This window comes from Homalodisca vitripennis, chromosome 5 (genome assembly GCF_021130785.1).
Source record: "Homalodisca vitripennis isolate AUS2020 chromosome 5, UT_GWSS_2.1, whole genome shotgun sequence".
In the NCBI taxonomy this organism is placed as follows: domain Eukaryota; kingdom Metazoa; phylum Arthropoda; class Insecta; order Hemiptera; family Cicadellidae; genus Homalodisca; species Homalodisca vitripennis.
In genome coordinates, this window is record NC_060211.1 from 59,770,582 (window position 1) to 59,792,319 (window position 21,738).

The following is a 21,738-nucleotide window of genomic DNA, read 5'->3' on the forward strand; positions in this document are numbered from 1 at the left end:
ATATAAATCATCTGTGAGTGGTGTAAATCTTTTATGTTGAAAAGCTAAATCAATATCTTCTGCGTAATTAAACTTTCTGGTTTACTGAGAGTATCTGGTTACATTCGTTTCAGGAATGTCTGCAGTATATATTTGAACAGTAGAGAAGGCCTTTAAAAACTTAATAAAGAAGACCATTCCTCCCTACTCTGTCATAAGCTGCAGTAAGATGTGAGATGTCTAAATGATGCTGACATTTTTATTTTATTTTCAAACCATCCTCAATAAAAGTAATGAGAGTCAGCACCTGGACATAAGAATTATGATCAGGCCAAACGCAACTCAATTTTTGGTGCAATGTTGGTATTGAGAACAGTTGAAATTCTGTTATAAGTAAATTTTGATCTTTATTTGGCTTTAACAGCTATAATCTTTGAGTTTTTAAAGGCAGATGGAAGCTCTGTGCAATACACCGAATATTTTCAGAGAGTGCCCAAGTGCCAGGAGTTGTATTTAGAGAGAGTTAAGTAGTTCTATAATGCAATTTTAAATAAAACTGACTGTGTGTATTTTATTATTTCCAGAACTAATCATCTGCCAGATTTTAGCAGTGAAAAGCTAAGCTTACATCATGGAATTCATCATTCTCTTGGGTTTAATGAATTTTTGAAGCAAGGGAGGCCTGCTTCTGCAGTGACGTTTCTCTTGCAAAAGGGGAGACATTCTGTCAGGTGTGTGTGTGTGTGTGTGTGTGTGTGTGTGTGTGTGTGTTTGTTTGTTGTTTGATGTGGCCAAGGATATAAACCAAACACTCCATTTCCAAAGTACTGTATGAACTTAATGAGAAATCACTTTAACCAAAAACATTGTGTTTATATCAAATGGCACACTACCATAACAGAATATTTGTTAATATCTACTGTTTTTACAATTATTTAACAATTTAAAATTGCATGCATTTACCAGTGTTTAATGAAATGTTTTAAACATTGAATAGTATTTTATATAAAAAATACAGACTTAATTAGTTAGAACCACTGAATTAGAACATCCTTATACAATCTGAATGTTGAATTTAGCTCCAGTTCACCTTCTGCTTAGTGCAGCATCTGAAATCTGATGTTGTTTCTTACTTGACTCCTGGAGTCTAGAGCCATGTCCATCTGAAGAGAGTATAAAGATGTGATAAAGAATATCAAAACAAACTCTTTAAATTGTTTCAACATTTGAGAAACCTAGACTACCAAATCAAATTTAATCTAGGTGAAGATGTGTTCTCATTGTCTTATTTGGTGTATAACTGAGTGCACTATACCCCACTGTAGACACAATCCCAAAGCACAGCAGAGCAATTAATGTAGCTATGGTGGGAAGAGTTAGTTCAATGTAAGTTTAGCTCGAGGTCACCTTCAACTTAGTACAATGTGTGGAATCCAACACTGCAACACTGTTTCAGTCTATTTTTGGATGCCAGGAGTAAAAAATCTTACTGGAGCTAAACTAAGTTCTAAAACTTTGCATGATTTGTAATTCTAACTAAATTTAAATTTGTACTTTCTGTTTCCTCAGCTGTTTTTAAGCTGTAATGCTTAGGTACAATGTTACATTTTTACATTGCCATAGTGAAATTTTGTACTTAAAAATAAAATGCATTACGTGATTGGTTGCTTATGAATAGCAATAGTTAAAGTTATCTCATTATACTAATCAATTCACTACTGAATAATGCAGCATGAGAGATGCTCTATTTTGTATATAAAAAAGATTGAGGAAGAAATTACGCATTTATATATTAAAGACGAGAAAGCTAAATTACTTATACTCAGTATTTCTTAACCAAAGCTGAAACATTCATAAAGAGTCCAGTAAAAGTATCTACAAAAGACAAAGCCAATTTGATTTTGCCACAGGAGAAAAGCTGTTGTAAATAGTGCTCATGGTTTGGCTCTGTACAACGCCCTGGACTCGACAGTAACGAATGCATGTGTTGTTTTCGCTGAGCTTCTTGGGCAAGACTCAACCTTGCTTCGAACTCATATAGCCACAGCTATGGCTCTCGGGAAAACCCACACTGAGGATAAACTGAGTGAGTTCAGTTCACTACTTGGTTGTGTTTATCTTTTTAACTAATTTTAGTTGCCATAACAGTTATGATTTACTGATAAAACACTTGATTATATTCCCAGAGAGTCAACTGCTTCAGCTGGTGCAGGGTAAGGAAGAAGGTGCAGCCAAGCTCTTGGCCGAGTTGGAAGATTCTCTGTTTAGTTCTTGGCTGTCTGACCAATCCAGTCAACTGTCCTGTCTCCAGCAGTGTCATCTGGCTGTCCGGCTGTCTACGTGTCACAGCTTGCCACCTCCCGAGGTCCTACTGCGGTACAGTCTAAACACTGATGACTGGACTCTCTTCATTTTGGCCGCTCAACTCTTCCAGTTCCCGCTTCAGATGGTTTGTAGTGTTAATGCCACCTGAGAATTAAACAATGAATGCGCCTTTTGCACCTGTTACCAGTATTATGTTAATGTTGTGTGTATTCCAGGTAAAGAAGATATGTAGATCCTGGTCTCAACACACTATCAGTAAACATTTATTCCAAGCCCTTAGCAGAAACCAAACTGAAGTAAGTTATTCTATTTAAGTATTAAGTTGTAAATTCATGTAAAAGATTAATTAAATTCAAGTTTCAATAAATAAATAGTTTTAACTCTTTTTATTCAAACTTAAGTAACTGTCCTCTCAGTTAGTAAAGCAATTGTGGGTCGCCATTGCTGTTTGTGACAGGTTGGAGGTTTATGACCACATACTGTCCCTCATCTCGCAGGGCCGTTCTTATTGACCTACACTGTTTTTCCGCTTAGGTCTTCAGGCCATGACATGTGGCCCACTGTATTGTACAATTATAAAATTCAGTCTTTATCCAGGCATAAAAGTGCTGCAATCCTTGTGGTAAAATAAGGAACTAAATTATTATTTACAGTACACACCGTAAAGAAAATTCCTTAGAATTTAAAATATGGAAATGAGTTTATATTCTGTTGATATAATACAACAGAGACCTATTTTAGACTAGTATTTTTATTTTGCAAATAAAAAATACTTTTAAATTAGGTAAAACTATAATTAAAATTTTTACTTAAAACAAGTTTTAAGCTGAAAGTTAATAAATTGTGTAAGTGGTAGAGAATTGCTCTGTTACTTAAAAGTACAAAGCTCAAATGCTGCCATTAAAATACGAGTTGAAGTGACTTACATAGTTGGTTATGCAAACACTGAATGGTGACGCAGAGCTCAGGTAGCTATTGGACCAGCCAGGAAATGGTGTTCCCAATACTTTGGGCTAGGCCTTTTGTTTGAGCCTTGTTCAAGCTCTCATCTGGTTTTTCCTTTTTATCCTAGATTAGTTGTTTCGTGATCTAGAGTCACCTTTTTCGCCTGTAGGATTTTCTCTACGTATTTGACCACCATATTCCAGCATTCCTGACCTCGGAGCATAACTCCAATGATAGTCTGCAGTTGAAAATTTTCTTCCTGCAACTGTATCATCAACTTCCTCCTTTCTTCTGTCCATCGTCTGCACCTAAAGAAGGTATGTTCCCATCATCCCGAGATGAATCTCCAAAAACGCAAGTGGGCAACTCCTATTTCCCCATCCTGTGCAGGTACTATCTAAAATAAGCTTGGCCCAACAAGAACTGAGTGAGGAAGAAGCCCAACTCACCGTGCTGTTTCTCCATCCACTCTGTGATGTTAGCGATCAACGTTTTTGTCTAACTTCCACAGGGTTCATCATCCCAGCAAACTTGCCATCTCTACATATTCACAACTTTTGCAACTCGTTCTGCTTCATCAACTCTGTGCTCTACCTTGATGTCAAAACTCATACTTATGTTCTTGCGCTTTTTAATCGATGGGCATTACACTAATTGTAATGTAAAATAAATTACAAGCTGTCTTTTATTAATATTTACATGTTATTCTAATATAATTTATTACCTAATTTTTCATAAGATTGATAATGTTAACTGCTAAACATTCTACTTTCCTAATAAAGTGGATATTATTTTGGCCTTTATCGGCTTGAAAACAGACATTTATTACAAAAATACTATGTTATATGTTCTAATATGTAATTTTCATGTAATACGAGGGTCGTCCAGAAAGTAAAGAACGATTGCGCATCACGGGCGGCGCAGTTCACCTACCACCGCGGTAGATAGCTTGTTCGTTAGCCACACCTTCTGCCTCAGTGTGAGCTGAGTAGCGGTACCGTGAGGTCACGTTTGCGTCTCCTGTGAAAGTTTAAAATGGCGGCGTTAATTGAAAATCCCGCCAAGTGTGAACTGCGTAGTGTGATACGGTTTCTGAATGCACAGAATGTTCGACCTATTGAAATTTATAGGCAAATTAAGGCAGTTTACGGTGACAAAGCTCCAGTCAATGGAATGGCATCACTCGAATTCACCAACAAAAAACAGGAAAGAAAAACCAAATTTGAACACCAGGAAATTGATGGCAACAGTTTTTTGGGACCGAAAAGGCCTAATCCATGTGGAGTTCATGCCGAGAGGCGAAACAATCAACTCAGAGGCCTACATCGAGACCTTGCATCGGCTTCGCCGCGCTATTCAAAACAAACGACGCGGAATGCTGTCGTCGAAAGTGGTGCTGATCCACGACAATGCTCGGCCTCATTGCAGTGCACAAACCAAAGCAGAACTCAATTCTTTCAAATGGCAAATCTTCGGACACCCTCCGTATAGTCCAGATCTGGCTCCGAGTGACTATCACTTGTTTCCAAAGTTGAAAGTGTTTTTAGGCGGAAAAAACTTTTTGGGTGACGAAGACCTCAAAGAAGGAGTAAAAACGTGGCTTCATTCCTTGGCGGCAGAACAGTATAACGTCGGTATAGAAAAACTGGTGCCACGCTACAACAAGTGCCTTGACAGTTCCGGCGATTTTGTAGAAAAATAGAGTAAGTTTATAAGTATTTATAAATAAATTTTCATGCTCTTATCTTTTGTTTTTATTGACTTATAACAAAACGTTCTTTACTTTCTGGACGACCCTCGTATAACTAATAAGCTGTCTTTTATTAATAGTAACATGTTGTTCTAATACACTGCATTAACTAATTTTCCATAAGATTGATAATGGTAACTGCTAATTATTCTACCTTCCTGATACGGTGGATATTTATTTCGTTCTTTATCGGTTTGGAATCAGGCATTTATACACAAAAAAATTATGTAATATTTTCAAATATGTAATAATTAGTAAATTTTAACGTAATAAAAATTACAAGCAATTTTTTAATAATAGTTACATGTTATTCTATAACACATTATGACATAATTTTTCATAGGTTAGATAATGTAGTCTGCTAAACATTCTGCCTCCCTGATACAGTAGCGACATTTTATGCCCTTAAACTGCTTAAAAATGCCCTTTATTACGATTATACTTTGTATTTTAGGCTAAATCGTAACATTTATAAAACATAATACACAATTGTGGGACAGAAAATATTCAAACATAGAGATATAATCAGTTATAGAACAAAATAATATTTAAAAAAATCATAAATTTGATCAAGCTAACTGCTATTCATCATACTTTCCTAATACAGTGGATATTAATTTCGCCCTTTATCGGCTTGAAATCAGACATTAATTACAAAAATACTATGAAATATGTTCACATATGTAAAAATATTTATATTTTAAGGTAATAAAAATTACTAGCTGTCTTTTAATAATAGTTACATGTTATTCTAATATACTGAATTAACTAATTTTTCATAAGATTGATAATAGTAACTGCTAAACATTCAACCTTCCTGATACAGTGGATATTTATTTCGCTCTTTATCGGCTTGAAATCAGACATTTATTACAAAAATACTATGGTATATGTTCAAATATGTAATAATTTGTAATTGTAATGTAATATAAATTACAAGTTGTCTTTTATTAATATTTACATGTTATTCTAATATAATGAATGTATTACCTAATTTTTCATAAGATTGATAATGTTAACTGCTAAACATTCTACCTTCCTGATACGGTGGATATTTAATTCACTCTTTATCGGCTTGAAATCAGACATATTCTATTACCAAAATACTATCAAATATGATTAAATAATATGTAATAATTTTTAAATTGTAATGTAATAAAATTTACAAGCTGTCTTTTATTAATAGTTACATGTTATTCTATAACACTTTATTACGTAATTTTACATAGGTTTGTTAATGTAGACTGCTAAACATTCCACTTTCCTAATACAGTGGATAATAATTTCGCCCTTTATTGGCTTGAAATCAGACATTTATTACAAAAATACTATGTTTTATGTTCATATATGTAATAATTTGTAATTTTAATCTAATATAACTAATAAGTTGTCTTTTATTAATATTTACAAGTATATTCTAATATACTGCTTTAACATTATTCATAAGATTGATAATGGTAACTGCTAATTATTCTACCTTCCTGATACGGTGGATATTTAATTCACTCTTTATCGGCTTGAAATCAGACATATTCTATTACCAAAATACTATCAAATATGATTAAATAATATGTAATAATTTTTAAATTGTAATGTAATAAAAATTACAAGCTATCTTTTATTAATAGTTACATCTTATTCTATAAAACGTTATTACGTAATTTTTCATACGTTTGTTAATGTAGACTTCTAAACATTCTGCCTCCCCGATACAGCAGAGACATTTTTTGCCCTTAAACTGCTTAAAAATCCCCTTTATTACGATTATACTTTGTAATTTAGGCTAAATTATAAAATGTAATAACTTAATACACAATATTTTAAAAGAAAATATTCAAACATAGAGATACATTCAGTTATAGAACAAAATATAGTTAACAAATACCATACAATTGATCAAGCTAACTGCTATACATCATACTTTCCTAATACAGAAGACATTACTTTCGCCCTTTATCGGCTTGAAATCAGACATTTATACACAAAAATATTATGTAATATTTTCAAATATGTAATAATTTGTAATTTAATGTAATATAACTTATAAGCTGTCTTTTATTAATAGTTACATGTTATTCTAATATACTGCATTAACTAATTTTTTTTCATAAGATTGATAATGGTATCTGCTAAACATTCTACCTTCCTGATACAGTGGATATTTATTTCGCGCTTTATCGGCTTTAATTTAGATATTTATTACAAAAGTACCTTGGTATATGTTCAAATATGTAATTATTTGTAATTCTTGTGATGATCTGAAGCACTGGCTCAGAGACTGTCTGATACGAGCTAGCAATCCTCAAAGTGGCTTTTCTCTAAACAGAAGCCATTCTCTTTCGATACTTTCCTTTCCTTAGTGTTGGCTGAAACCTCTCATCCATAGAGTAAGATGGAGTCGGTAATCGACATTAAGTGTCGCCTTTGCCCTGCGGTCGGGCCCTCGATATTTGTCATAAGTCTGCTCAACGCTGCTGTTACCTTCATAGCTTTTACTGTTATGTACTAGATATGCTTCCAAAATGAAAACTTAGTATCCAGGTACACTAAGGTACTTCACTGCAGGCTTTGTACGTATTTCAACTTTTCCAACTTGGAGTTGGATGGCTGAAGGAATACTTTTCTGTGTCAGCAGAACCAGCTCAGTCTTTTCAGTTGCTTGAGTTAACCCATGTTTTCGTTGCCATGAGATCATGCATCACGTTACTATGTTCAGCACCAACATTGTGCATCTTCTGTGCTTCGAGCAATGACTGCAGTGATATCATCTGCATATCCCTAGGAAAGCCTCTGGAGGCATCTGCAAACGCAAAATTCCATTGTAGGAAACGTTCCACAAGTCGGAGCCAAAGATGGAACACTGAGCAGCCTTGCTTGTGGCTTCCACCCTGTCATACATCTGATGTCATAAAGACCAGTTGTTGATTTGTCAGGTAGTTTTGCACCATTCTGAGCTGATACTGAAATGTTAATCTATCTTGCCGAATTAAAAGCGTTCTTGATGTCTAGAACGGCCAATATTACTATCTCCCTGGAGTAAGTGTTTCTTCCGCTTTGCCACCTGAAATGCATTTACCACTTCTTACTTGTGTACTTGGCACCAATGGTTGACTGGTGTTAAGTACACCCTCTGCATCTGCAGAGACACTATCCCAATCCTGTTTGTTAGAGACCATTTTGTGAACGATGGTGGCGTGTGAGCGTTCATGGTAATCTTGAATTGTACATATCCTTTTTCGTTTCCCCACTGTCTGCAAAAGAAAAATGTGTAATTTGCGTCTTCATGTTCTGTGTTCTCATATGGAGTCTTCAGGCTTTCAAACTTGCACATCTTGAACAAATACGTTCAAATGTTGCCATGGCAAGTGAGGAACTGGATCAGATAGATATTTACCTTCCTGTGTTTCCACTCCACCATTCTCTGATCATCCTGGCTGTCCAACGTACTCTCCTGCTGTGTAGCAGCCATTGTTCCTGCCAGTCCATCATAGTGCATACTCGAACCTCAGTGCATGTTATTGCTCTGTTTCCCTTGTATACATGCTTCCTTTCTAAACAAGCAGGTTGATTGAAATGGTCCCTGTCACATGAGGCTGGCCGGTTCAGAGACAGTTTTGTAAGCTAAGCTTTTGCAATCTAGATTCTCCTTTTTTGTGTACCACTGCTCAAAGAAGCAGTAACATATAACCTTAGTGAATGCAGACATTTTAACACTCCAAACCTTATATAACAAAAAAATTAAATTGATATTGAAGTGTGATTGGAATCTTACGCTTATATAAAATTTTGACAAAAAACTTTTGCTTAAAGACATTGCACAGTTCTTAGTAAAAAGACAAGTAGTTTGCTATGATAGTAAAAGTATTACTTGTTATATAATTGTTATGATTTTAGAATGTACCAAAACGAAGTAATGTATAGAAATTAGGCAGTAAATTATATATTGTTTTAAGAGTGGAGCTGTCACAATGTTTGAGCCAGAGACAGACCTGTTTGCTTGTCTGGCCTACCATGGAAATAACAGAGATGTTTTATACAACCTGAGTTCGCAGCTCAACAGCCCAAGTCTTGCTTTATTGGCATCATCCCTACAGGTTAGTCCAAGTTTGCTAATACAGGGTCATCGAAAAATAATAATTTCATAACTGTCATAAAAAAACTATTAAAGGTAATTTAAAGGTTGTAGTCTTAAAATGTGCGGAAAGAAATAAATTTTTTTTTTTCATACCTTAGTATGTTTCAATGTGAGCACCGTTCGTTGCCCTGCAGATATCGTCTGTAGTCAACTTCCTGCCACATGCGTCCAATCATATCTGGCGTAACAGTTAAGATTGCGGAAGAAATTCGCTCTCGAAGATGGTCCAAATCCCAAATCTTTTCTGCGTAAACTATATTTTTTATGTACCCCCAGAAAAAGAAATCCAAAGGGGTAAGATCAGGACTTCTAGGAGGCCATAAAATGGGGGCTGCTCTACCAATCCAACCGTTTGGGAAGCGTGCGTTTAGTGCAGCGCGTACCTCGCGATGGTAGTGAGGTGGAGCCCCATCTTGCATAAAAATGATTCGCTGTCCAGTCTGTTGTTCGATATCGTCTAATTGGGGGAACACAAACAGTTCAAGCATGTCCAGGTAAACTAGGCCTGTAATGGTTTTTTTCTACAAAAAAGAAAGGTCCAATAACTTTGTCATAAAATAACGCACACCACACATTGAGTTTGGGAGAATCACGCACATACTCGTGGATTTCGTTTGGCTGTTGCGATCCCCATACACGGCAATTGTGACGATTTACACATCCATTTATGTGAAACGTAGCTTCATCACTAAACAACACTCTCTGTAGAAAATTTGGATTATCATCAATTTCATTTAACATAAAACTTGCAAATTCAGTTCGTTTAGGGCGGTCGGTAGGTTTTATTTGCTGTTTTATCTGAATTTTATACGCATGAAGTCTTAGCCGTTTGTGCAGTACATTTTGTATTGTTGTTTTTGGAATGTTTAGTTGAAGACTTCGTCGAGCAATGGATTTTTTTGGGCTCCTAACACAAGATTGCCGGATACGCTCAACATTCTCTTCTGATGTTCTTGGTCGGCCTGGTCTAGATTTTTTGCCGACGGTCCCTGTTTCTCTAAACTGGTTAAACCATCGAACGATAGCTTTGTTATCAGGTGCTGTTTGACCCGGATATGTTCTCCGAAAGAGCCGCTGTACACTGACAATTGACTTTGACTCCACGTACCAAATCACGCACTGTGCTTTTTGTTGCACGGTCAATATCGTACTGAGCGGCGGCGCGTCTGTGGCTGGCTGACCTTGACGATTGCGCAGCTTGTCTGCGCATCACAAAGACAGGGAAACACAATCAGACGAACTAAAAACAAAACTTGCGTTCACCAGTTATCGTCCAGTGAAAGAATTACTCATTTAACATGAAAGGTTTTGATGTTATCATTTTATTAAATCTAGGCATTATTTTTCGATGACACTGTATTATATAGTGTCTAACTATAATAAATTATATTTTTCAGATAATTTAATATAAATTACAGTCTGAATTGCATGCCAAAGAAAAGTAAGAACATTTGTTAACATTTGAAATTTTAGGATAAATTTGGAATGTTTTCAAAATATCTGTATGTTTACAAACAGAAATTACATTTTTCAGTATTATTTCTTATTAAAAATACTTGTCAGATATGTTTTTATTTTACATCTCTGTAATGCATTGTCATTAACCCTTTTAAGGCCGGCGGCCGTAATAGACACCTGTGGTCAAAATCGCGTTCAAGGCCGGTGGCCGTAATAGCCCCCCGCGGCCAGAATTGCGCTCGTGGCCGACGGCCGTAATAGGCACCCGTCCCTTTTTCCCGTTTCTGGCTGGTTTCCTTTTCCAAATGCCACAAAACATGATATACTTGTGTAGAGGGATATATGGGCTTCATAAATAACGGCAAACACTGCCACTTTTGTCAATGTTTATATTTTATATTTATGCATTTAGATGGCATAACAGACAGCTGGTTTGACGCTGGCACTCTGTGTTGTCGTAATTGTTTGGACGTCTAGTTTATAGTTATGTTTGTTGTTGTAGATGGAGCTTATATTGGTTACTGTTGACTTAATTACATTAAAACATAAAACCAATATTTAATACTTTTGTGATGTGTCTGAAGAAGATAGCCTTGCTATCGAAAGGCCTCACAAAAAATAAAAGTATTAAATATTGGTTTTATGTTTTAATGTAATTAAGTTATGTTTGTTGTTTATGGCTAAAAACTAAATATATTTTAATCAGTATTATATTATATTGTGAGTTTTAAAGTTAAGATGAGTAAAAGGCGCTGGGAGAGATCACCGATAAGTGAAAATGCTCTGATAAACAGCATAGCCAGTAGTGGTGTTTCTTTACTTTAGACCAAAATTAACATAGGTGAATTTTATTTTATGTTCTACAACTTAATGTCACATCAAGGTAGGCACTTCAAAATTTGTAATTTTACTCATAATTAGCTGTAGTTTGAAAATATATATGTTTAAAAGGATTCTATAATAGTTGAATATTTTTAAAATCTCCTGAAACATAAAAAATAAAAAATCCAAACTACTTTTTTTGTAAGTTTTAATTTTTTTTTTATGTTTGGGGGTAAACGTATTTTTTTCTTAAAAAATGATTTAATTTTAAATAAATATATAAAAAAATATTGGTTTATGATAAAAAATAACGTTTCTATGAATACGTTTCTAAAACTATGCTCATCAGCTGTGAAACACCCTGGCCTTGAACAGACATGTCACTATTAAACAGTTGGCCTTTGACCATGGGTGCCTATTACTGCCACCGGCCTTAAAAGGGTTAATACAGTCAGATAACTTTGTTGTAAACTATTTGTTGTCAAATGGTTTGTAATGTGATTTTATAAACAAATGATATTACTTGGTTTTTCTATTGTCTGTGATTGATAGATGTCAGCATTGCCACTGGAAACAGGTTTGTGCTGATGGCTGATCGCATTGTTGTTGCCACACGATGCTGCTCTGTATCTGAACCCACCCTAGACCCTGGGTGGACTTGTTGGATATTGTTGTCAAACAAGGTTACTTCTAAACTCTAACTCATGGATTCTTTATATTGATTGGCAGATGCAAACATTGCCACTGGAGACAGGTTTGTGCTGATGGCTGATCACATTGTTGTTGCCACACGATGCTGCTCTGTATCTGAACCCACCCTAGACCCTGGGTGGACTTGTTGGATATTGTTGTCAAACAAGGTTACTTCTAAACTCTAACTCATGGATTCTTTATATTGATTGGCAGATGCAAACATTGCCGCTGGAGACAGGTTTGTGCTGGTGGCTGATTGCATCGTTGTCACCAGACGATGCTGCTCTGTGCCCAAACCCACCCTGGACCCCTGATACTGTCACTCACTTGTTGGAGATTGTTGTCAAACAAGGTTACTTCTACACTCTAGCTCACGGCTTCTTTATATTCCATGCGGTAATTTTTTATACACTATTTCTTCTTTTACTCATGCAACATACATTTTATTGGAATTATGTTATTCCCACACAGATTTCTACATTAAATATCCCTTCCAGCTCAGTCTGTAGAAAGGTAGATTTAAAATGAGGCTGTAGCTAAAAATGTCAAACTGAAGATGTTTATTAGTTTAGATGTTTGGTTAGCCAAAACCGAGAGAACAATAACCCTCAATGTTATCATTTAAATATAATCATAAGCCTTTCAAACATTTTGAAAGTCTGTAATCTTGAAAACTTGACAAAAACCTTCCAAACCATATTAATCTTTTTTTTAAATCGTGGCTTTATGGATTATTCATAAATTTTTTAAATTACTGGACTCAATGATACTGGCATGCAATTTTTCATGTCTTTCTCATTACCTTTTTTTGTGTATAGGTATTGTTTTAGAAAGTTTAAGTTTCTTAGGAAATATTCCTGACACTAGAGATGAATTAATCAAATGAACCAAAGCTGTAAGCACTGTCTCTATGAAACACATTTTAGAGACAGAACTTGATTGTTTGGGGGATTGGTTCTCTGTCAATGGGCCCTCTATGAATGTGTCTAAGACCCAAGTAATTGGATTTAAAACAGTGAGTACTAATTTTAACAGTATTTTAAAATGTATGCAGTCTAAAGGAATCGATATATCTCTCCAAGAATAAAAAACATTCCTTGGTATTGAAATTAGCCATTAATTCAACTAACATTTCAAATTTAACAAATCATTTTCTTCCATAATGTTTTTTAAGAATCCTTGAATATACATAATTAAATACTCAACTTGCTGTTAACCATGCTTATTTTTATCACATATGAATTATGGTTTACTAGTATGGGGTGTCATGCTGCTAATGTCTTTATCCTACAAAAGAAGGCTGTGAGAATTCTAACAGGCCTACCTTCACTTGCTAATTGCAAAACCAGTCTCATAAACCTGAATATTTGAACACTACAACCACTACATATTGGAGACAGCAAGCTCAGTAAAGACAAAATTTGACACATTCATGAAGAATCGAACAGTCCACAGTCACATTACGTAAACATGTCATAAAAGCTGGTTAGCATAGACTGACTTTGTTGGAACATCACCATGTACTGACATGGGACTGAAAGTATGTAAGTTATTTATGCCTCTCCAAGACATATTTGCCCAAGTTAATTCAGAAAAATCTATGATAGTGGCTTGATGAAAAGGTGTTCTATTCTTTAACAGAATTTTTAGAATTTCAATAAGAGAATTATCTTATTCTTAATATAATTAATATAAAATGTTTCAGGTCTGTTATATTATATTTATTCTATGTATTTTACATATTTTAATTTATTGCTATATTGTATTGTTTAACCCAACAAGCAAAATTATTGGATGTATGGCCTTTAATATAATTTATAGATTTTAAACGTATCATGTTACAAAAAATTTTGTTTGATTTATTGTTTGATTTTAATCTCTATTTTAAGTACTTTAATGTAGTTTAGTCTTTAAGGTTTACGGCAAATCACCTGTCATAAAATTATGATGTAATGTGATGCTTAAGATTAAATAAATAAATCAATCAGAATTTTCAAAGTTGCAGTTTGGTTGAAAAGCGCCAAAAACCAGTAACCTTTTTTTGTTCTTACTGACATAAAAACTGGAAGTTATTATTTGTAAATAATTTATGTTGTATGTCTAAATGTATAAATAAGCAAGCTATAGTTTAATATAATTCCTGTCATTTTACCTTTAATAGAAGTTACTTTGTGGGTAACATTCAAACTTGGGTATTCTATACTTTTTCATTTGAGAATAGGCTCCTCTTGATCCAAGGAAGAGCTCTATTAATTAGGGTCAAAACGTAAAAGAGCATTCCTCTGCCTTTCTATTCATGTGCATTACCTATTTGTTACATTCTGTTGGGTCTTTCAATACTCCGTTTCGTTCATTAATTTTATTCTTTGTACTGGAGTAGGCTATAAACTGTTTGGGGGAATCTACTGTTGTACTGTACATACTGTAATAATAAAAAATTGGAACAAGAGTTATAAATTGACATTTTATTCAGGAAATATTAGAAGAAAATTACAAAGTTTTTTTAAAGACAATGGGCCAGTAGCCACTTCAATGCTAGAAAACAGAAAACAAATATTATTCAGAAAATATGTTAACCACTCGTGGGAGGTTAAACCCACACACAGGTGGGAACAGGTTTTTAAATCTTAAGACTATTTTTAATCCGTCCCACCGCCAACTCCACTCTTCTTAGATTTTTTATTCTTCTTGGCAGTTGGCTGCTGAACAGGTTGCTGCACTATCGGCTCCCCTATCTCCTGCTGCTCCTCCCATGCATATAATAAGTCACAGACTTGTGTCAGGGGTGGAGGTGGGAACGAGGGGCTTCGGCCCCAGCACGTCAGCACGTCCCATGCATATACTTTGTCCGATATAAAGTAATAACAATGCCTGTCCGGAATCTAGCCGCCTGGATGTGAAACATCCCCAACATGTCTTGACACGAGGATATGGTCTCCACCGCTTCTGTGTATTTGGACTTCATACATTTACCAACCTCGTAGGCCCAATGGTATCGCTTCTTCATCTCCGCCAGTAATGACGGAGAGAACGGCTGCATCGGGCCTATGGTGGTACAGTCTTCTTCGGTGGGCCATAGCGGATGTTGAGCCAATGGTGGAGGTTGGGTCTTCACAGGAGCAGGGGTGACACATGCGACAGAAATACCGCACGCTTCTTCTGAAAACTCAAGCGGCTTCCGGAGAGAAGCAGCCGGACGACGCTGGATCGGAACCGGAAGTGCGGCAGGCGTCCTTGGCGTCGATGCTGGAATCGGTCGCTCCGCCGCAGGAACCAAAAGCGGTGTCCGAGGAATCGAGCCGACAGAGGCATTGCCACTGGAGGGTGGGGTGGGGGTGGGGATATGGGAAGTGTCGGCTTTCTGGGGAGAATCGCTTCTCGGCGGAGATGGTAGCCTCTCTAGGTAGTGGCCCCGATGGGCCGCGCAGCCGCCGTAGCGCTTAGACGCGTGGCCGACGACCTACGCTACCTCAGCGAGGACGGAAATTTTCAAACGCTGCCCCACGAAAGATAGCACTCCCTGTGGTTCTTTAAACAATTGAATTAACTGGTCTCCGCTAGAGACCATCACAGGCCGGTACTCGGTGGTGGTGGGAACCAGGAGAGGGGTTATGGCCCTGGTACGGTTTTGGGAAATAGGGTCAGTGCGGTGGCACCTATCCAGTTAAAGATCCTCAAAGGAAAAGCTGTGAATCGACAAAGCAAGCACTTTGATCTTAGCCAGAAGGCCGAAAAGCGAGTAATTTACAATATTGTTTTATCTGAGGAAATAGTCTAGAACTGCACTTAGTCCCCAAAGGACCTTTGCACCTTCCTTTCTTGTATTTATCCCTCAAATCTGAGATTTCTGCAAAAACCAATTAGGTTTGTGGGCCTCTGTTCTATAATATCCTTTGGGTTCAAGAAGTAAGCCTGTAGGAACCTTTTCCTGGCTTTACAAACAGCAGGACAAGTCAGCAGTGTAGGCTCCATTGATTCTTCTGCTTCTCCACATAGTTTCCATTCATCGGTCTGTCTTGTTAGCATTCCAAGTATGAGTTGTATACCCTCCTTGCTTAGACCAACCTTCATCATAAGGAGATATAAACACCTTTCTCTATGAAGATTTTTGGAGCACTGGAAATATTTAAATTTAATACCACTTGTGAATTACAACACATATTCCAATAAATAATTTATTATTGGACCTTTCTCTATGTCCTGGATCTGATCATCTTTTCCCAGGTATTTACAATAGTTTTACTGTGGTAGAAGCAGCCTTACTGTCTGATAGTATTGAGTATTCTGCACCTTTTTTCCATTCTGAATGAGCCTTCTGACGCATTTTTCAACTGCCATGACTTCTGCTTGGAATACTGAGGCATGTTTTCCTAAGAGCACCACAAGTCTGGCTCGTGGTCTGAATACACCAAACCCTGCCCTAGAGTCGTAAACCATCATTATAAAACTTCAGAAACCGGTTTGCTGGGTAGGCCTCATGTGTAATCCATTTATCTCTACTTTCTGAAGACATTGTATGGTTTATGATAGGAGTATTTATTGACCATGCACTGAGATGTGTTAGTTATTATTTCAACATCATGACATTTCTTTATTATTATTGCCATGTATCCTTCTAAGGAAGTAAGCTTTATCATCTTTCTACTCAAGATCTTCATTGCATTTAATGTGTTGTCTTTTTCACCTCCTATCTCAGAGGAGTTTACAGTCCTATTTCCACAGTTGGACATAGCTTATTGCCCTTGCCTCATTGTGCATGCCAGTCCCTGAAGTCTCTGCAGCCTCTTCAGGATTTCAGGAGAAAGTATAACAAGGAGATTGTACTGATGACCTGGCCGTGGAACCAAAGACCACTTTTGACACCTCCAGAACAATGGAATATATCCCAGGGTCAGACCAACTCTCAACATTTTATTTTCTACTGGAAGAAAGACTTCAATCTCTTTCTGTAACAGATGGACCTCACATCATCTGCATCCGTTGACTTCAGAGAACCAAGCATGTTAATTGTACACTTTATCATATTAAAAGTAATAATGGAGCTGACTGGTTTTCATCAATTTAATTGATTTCTCATCTTTCTTTCCTGATGAGTCAAGCGCAAAACAGTCTGCAATAATGAAATCAGACAAGGTGTGCTTACAAAAAGATCCAATGCCTTTTTAAATTTCCTGAGGCCCCTCAAGCCTCCAAAGGAGAATCTGTCTCTAGCTAAAAGCTTGTAGATCCTAGCCGTATCTAGCATATCCTTAACGTCACTACAAAACTTTCTTTATGATAACTGTTTATCCCTTCTTACAATTAAGGTTTCCCTTTCTTGGAAGCAAACTGGGCTTAGGGAACTCTGTAGTCTTCACAGAGATCATGTGAACCAAGCAGAATCTTTTTCTTCCCAGAATCCTTGGTCAAACCCTCTTCCCCATCTGAATATCAACTCATCTGCAGTATAAAATCAGTTCTTTTTACCTTAACACATCTCCAAAATCTGCAATCACTCTAGTTTGTATTGAGGGCAGCTGTGCAGTGACTGAGTTAATCTGCCTGCCGTTCTCTGATACTGAATTCTTTCAGCATAGACTGCTTCGTCATCTTCAGCTCTGGTGCTGGTGCTATCTCCTGGACATTAATTGTAGAGATGAATATTGAAATGAAGATGAGAAAAGCGAGTAAGAATAGTGAGTAAGGAACTGGGATGACAGATGAATCTATAGTTAGAGAGTAGAGGAAATTAGTTCGAATATTTAGTCAGAGAAAGCCTCATTTAGTTCAGCTCATTCTAACCGGGAAATAATATCAAGTCGAATCTTGGACCAGGGAATTTCCAGGTGGATGCGGACTAAAAATAGCTCTTAAAAGAAAAAGCAGATAGCTGTATGTATTTCTTGAATGTACTGACAAGGTACACTTGATACTGGTACCCAACTGCTGGACTAAACTATTGGTTGAAATTGCTATTAGCTGATGCAGATTACATAGAAAAATAGTGTAAGAGTCTACATATTAAATGCAAATTATAACGTCTAATTTATTAATTTTTTCCAAAACTTGTTTCTATCTGGATGGCTTGTAAATTTATCATACATACACTTATTCAGAATACTACTATATATTGTTTTAACCACATGCTTAGCATATGAAGTTTAACATAGTTCTTCACATTTTTATCAACTTTTCAGATTAATCCTTTCTGTGCACTTGCAAGTTTCTTCATCGAAACTGTGGTTGAGCGAAGATTCAAGGAAAGTGCATTGAACCTAAAGGTGTTTATGGCTGCATTTTTTAATCTTCCAGATGAGGTAAGAAAATTAATCCATCAGATAATTTTTTAATTTACAACTTTTACTTTCTGTTTGTAATTTTAAAAAGAATTACTTCTATAAAGAAAGTATTATTAAAAAATTTTGTTGAGTAACAATTTTTGATCCACACATTTTACTAATTCTCATTCTAGCACGTCAGATTTATAATTAGTGAAGAGTGTTTAATTTTGACAAGTATTTCAATATCCAACTATTATACGTGCATTTGCGCTTGCACTGTTGTTGTTCACATTATGAACATTTCTATGTGATTAAGATACTATTGAATTAACATTATGCTTGTTTTTATTTGCCATTAATAAATACTATGTGACATAAGGAGCCATTTAAGGAGCGTGTCAGGGCGTTGTGAGAATAATGTTCGGTTGCCAGTTTGACTGAGAAATATTCAAGGAAGGATTACATGAAGGGAAAGATCAGAATAGTTTCACTAATCACTTTAGAATTAAAAAAAGATAATGATAATATTACGTTTTACAATCCAAATTTAACTGACACTAAACAGGTGTTGATACTTCTAACCTTTCTTTGATATTTCAGCCAAAGTTCGTCATAGAGACTGAAACATTTGTTTGCATTTTGTGTTGCTTGATCAGTACTATAACAAAGAAAACAAAGACAAAGCAACTGTTCTAAAACCTACCTTAATGAGCAAAGCTGTAAATGTTTGTATATAAGGTATTCAAAACTAATTGGCTTCTTTGACATTATGATATAGCGTTTTTACAGTGGCTTAATGAAAACAAAGGAATGAACACTAACATGTCTCAACAAACCATTCTTTTCCAGACTACAGACAGAAAAACAACAAGACGATTGTTTTGAAATGATGCATGAACTTAGAAAGGATTTTTTCCTTATACCGGGAGTTAATGTAAATATATTTTCTTCATCGGGACTAAAAGGCAAACTCAAGTATGGTACCGTACTGGAAATATCTTGGACTGAAAGAACATTGCAAGAGCAGGAAGTAGAATTCTTTTTTTTGACAGAAGTAGGTTTCTGAGACCTACTTTTGATGTATATTTTCTTGATCGGAACAATAAGGTAAACTTAAATTTGACACCGTAAATACATTAGACTTGAATTGAATTTAAGCAGCCTGAATTATGGCACTGGCAATATTTAGGATATTACAAGGGCTGGAAATAAACGGTTTTTTTTTACCGAAGTAGGTTTCTCAGACCTATGAATATATTTTCGTGTAATAACCTCTCTATATATATTACTTCTTCAGATTTTACTAATGCCAGTATAGTCATATTTGGGTTGGAGAAAATGTCACAAAACAAGACTTAAAACTTAGGCTTTTGCAACTGATATCTAGAGTCTTATTTAAAGTTTTCCAGTTTACACCTGACATTATTTGGTGTGCAATTTATTGACTGAAGACCATGCTCTCATAGACGAGGTTAAAATATCTCAATATTTCCACTGTAGCAATTTTTCACCATCATTATGAAAATGTATACTTTAAAATTCTCACAAAAAATCTCATTTTAATACCTATGTCATGTTATAATAATTAAAGGCTAAAAAAATATTATGATACATTCAATATTGTATTTAATTATTAATTGTGTCAACAATTTTTCAGGATAAGAAGTCTAATTCAACATTCCTAATGTCTAAGAGCTGGATAGCCCTCACAGCGTATCGAATGGCATGCACAGCTCTTGCTTTCTGTTTCACCTCCGGGTACCTCAGACGCTGTTTCCTCAAGGCATTGTGCGATGCTCAGTTCTCGGATATCATGCAATGTGAGTGTTCCATTTTGTACATTGTATCAACCAGCACAACAGATTCAAGATAGTAATGATTGTCATCAGTGGTAAGAGGTTTGCATAATGCACACATATCAGTGCCCACATTATATTTATTTTATAGCCATCTATCTTGTAGAAAGATAGATCATCAATCATCATATATCAATTAAGAAAATTTATCTGTCAAGATGTATAAAGGTATATATATATATATATTTAGACAATAATGTCAATTGAATTAAATTACTAAAAGTAAAAAGATTTCTTTAGGCTGTAAAAATATTTTCTGTATTGAATATTGTAATATATTGATATCTGAAATTGTTTTGTGTATTAGAATTTTTTAATTTAGCAATAGTGAATGATGTGGAGAGAGAGATTTAAATGAATTTCACTAAGTTAAATGATACGGAGGGTAACCACCTAGTTTTAGGACAGTGACAAAATTAATGAACTTATAGCAACTTTTGAATTAAAGTGGTTTGTAGAAAGATAGATTAACTTAATTTAATGTTGGAATCAAATTAAAACGTTGTTTTGTGGCAACTCTGTGGGTACGCTTTGAAGAGAACGTACCGCAATCCACATCGCAAGAGCAGACAATAAATCAAAAGCTTTATTGTAAGTGATAAACAATGAAAGGAAGGCTAGTCACAATAATCATGAACAAGTACACCTAATAAATAATGGAGACACTATATAAGAACCAGTGGAAGTTGAATATTATTTTAACAACTTTTTCGCACCAGTGGTTCAAAGAACACTACAAAATAATCAAATAGACACCCCACCTCTCACTTACTAGAACTTACAACTAATGTAAATACATTCCAGTTTAAACAAGTGACACAGACAGATGTAGAGATGGCTATAGACACCCTGAAGCCAAAAACCTTATCCGGTACAGATGATATCTCAGCCAACTTACAAAATCCTGTAAAAAATAAAATTTTCCTGTCTTTTTATAAATACATGACTACAAAGAATTTCCCCAAACCAGCTAAAAACTGCAAGAGTATATCCAAAATACAAAAGGGTACCAACTGTAACGACCCAACCCAATATTAACAATAATTCAAGAAATTATGCTTTATTTGGTTTTATAAAAATTTCATTCATTTAGTAAAATTTAACTAAAGACATAATAATTGTAAAGTGTACAGCACTGTTGAGGAGGTCAGCAGTAAGACTGCTGACAATGCAGAGTCAGCACCTGCGTGTGCTGGGAAGCTAGTCTAGTTCAGGCCTCAGACTCGTAGACATGTAACTCTCTGTTGCCCTATTTTAAAACTTTCTAAATTCTTTCAATAATGTAATTCAATACTTTATATCATTCAGAAGTGCTCTCCCCTTTTTAACCAATGTAAATTGTGTGATTTCTATAAATTAATCTTTAATAAACAGTGTTTTTAAAATTCAAACGTTGTTGCACAAACTTTATTTCTTTTTCCGGAATCATCCGGTGGTGGCAGCGGATACCAATTAATCCCCCAAATCGGTCGCGTTACAGATTTGGTGGCAGTGCGGTGGGATGATCGCGTAACC

General features: G+C 35.6%; 1 protein-coding gene across 1 annotated transcript in view; it reads left to right on the plus strand.

Moving 5' to 3' along the window:
- LOC124362276 (spatacsin-like) overlaps nt 1-21,738 on the plus strand; it is a 107,689-nt gene that overhangs the window by 69,410 nt on the left and 16,541 nt on the right. The window contains exons 18-25 of the mRNA XM_046816633.1: nt 564-710; nt 1,890-2,065; nt 2,166-2,428; nt 2,520-2,600; nt 8,953-9,093; nt 12,321-12,503; nt 18,284-18,403; nt 20,025-20,187. Coding sequence (XP_046672589.1) covers nt 564-710; nt 1,890-2,065; nt 2,166-2,428; nt 2,520-2,600; nt 8,953-9,093; nt 12,321-12,503; nt 18,284-18,403; nt 20,025-20,187 — 1,274 coding nt within the window. The remainder of the gene's footprint in view (nt 1-563; nt 711-1,889; nt 2,066-2,165; nt 2,429-2,519; nt 2,601-8,952; nt 9,094-12,320; nt 12,504-18,283; nt 18,404-20,024; nt 20,188-21,738) is intronic.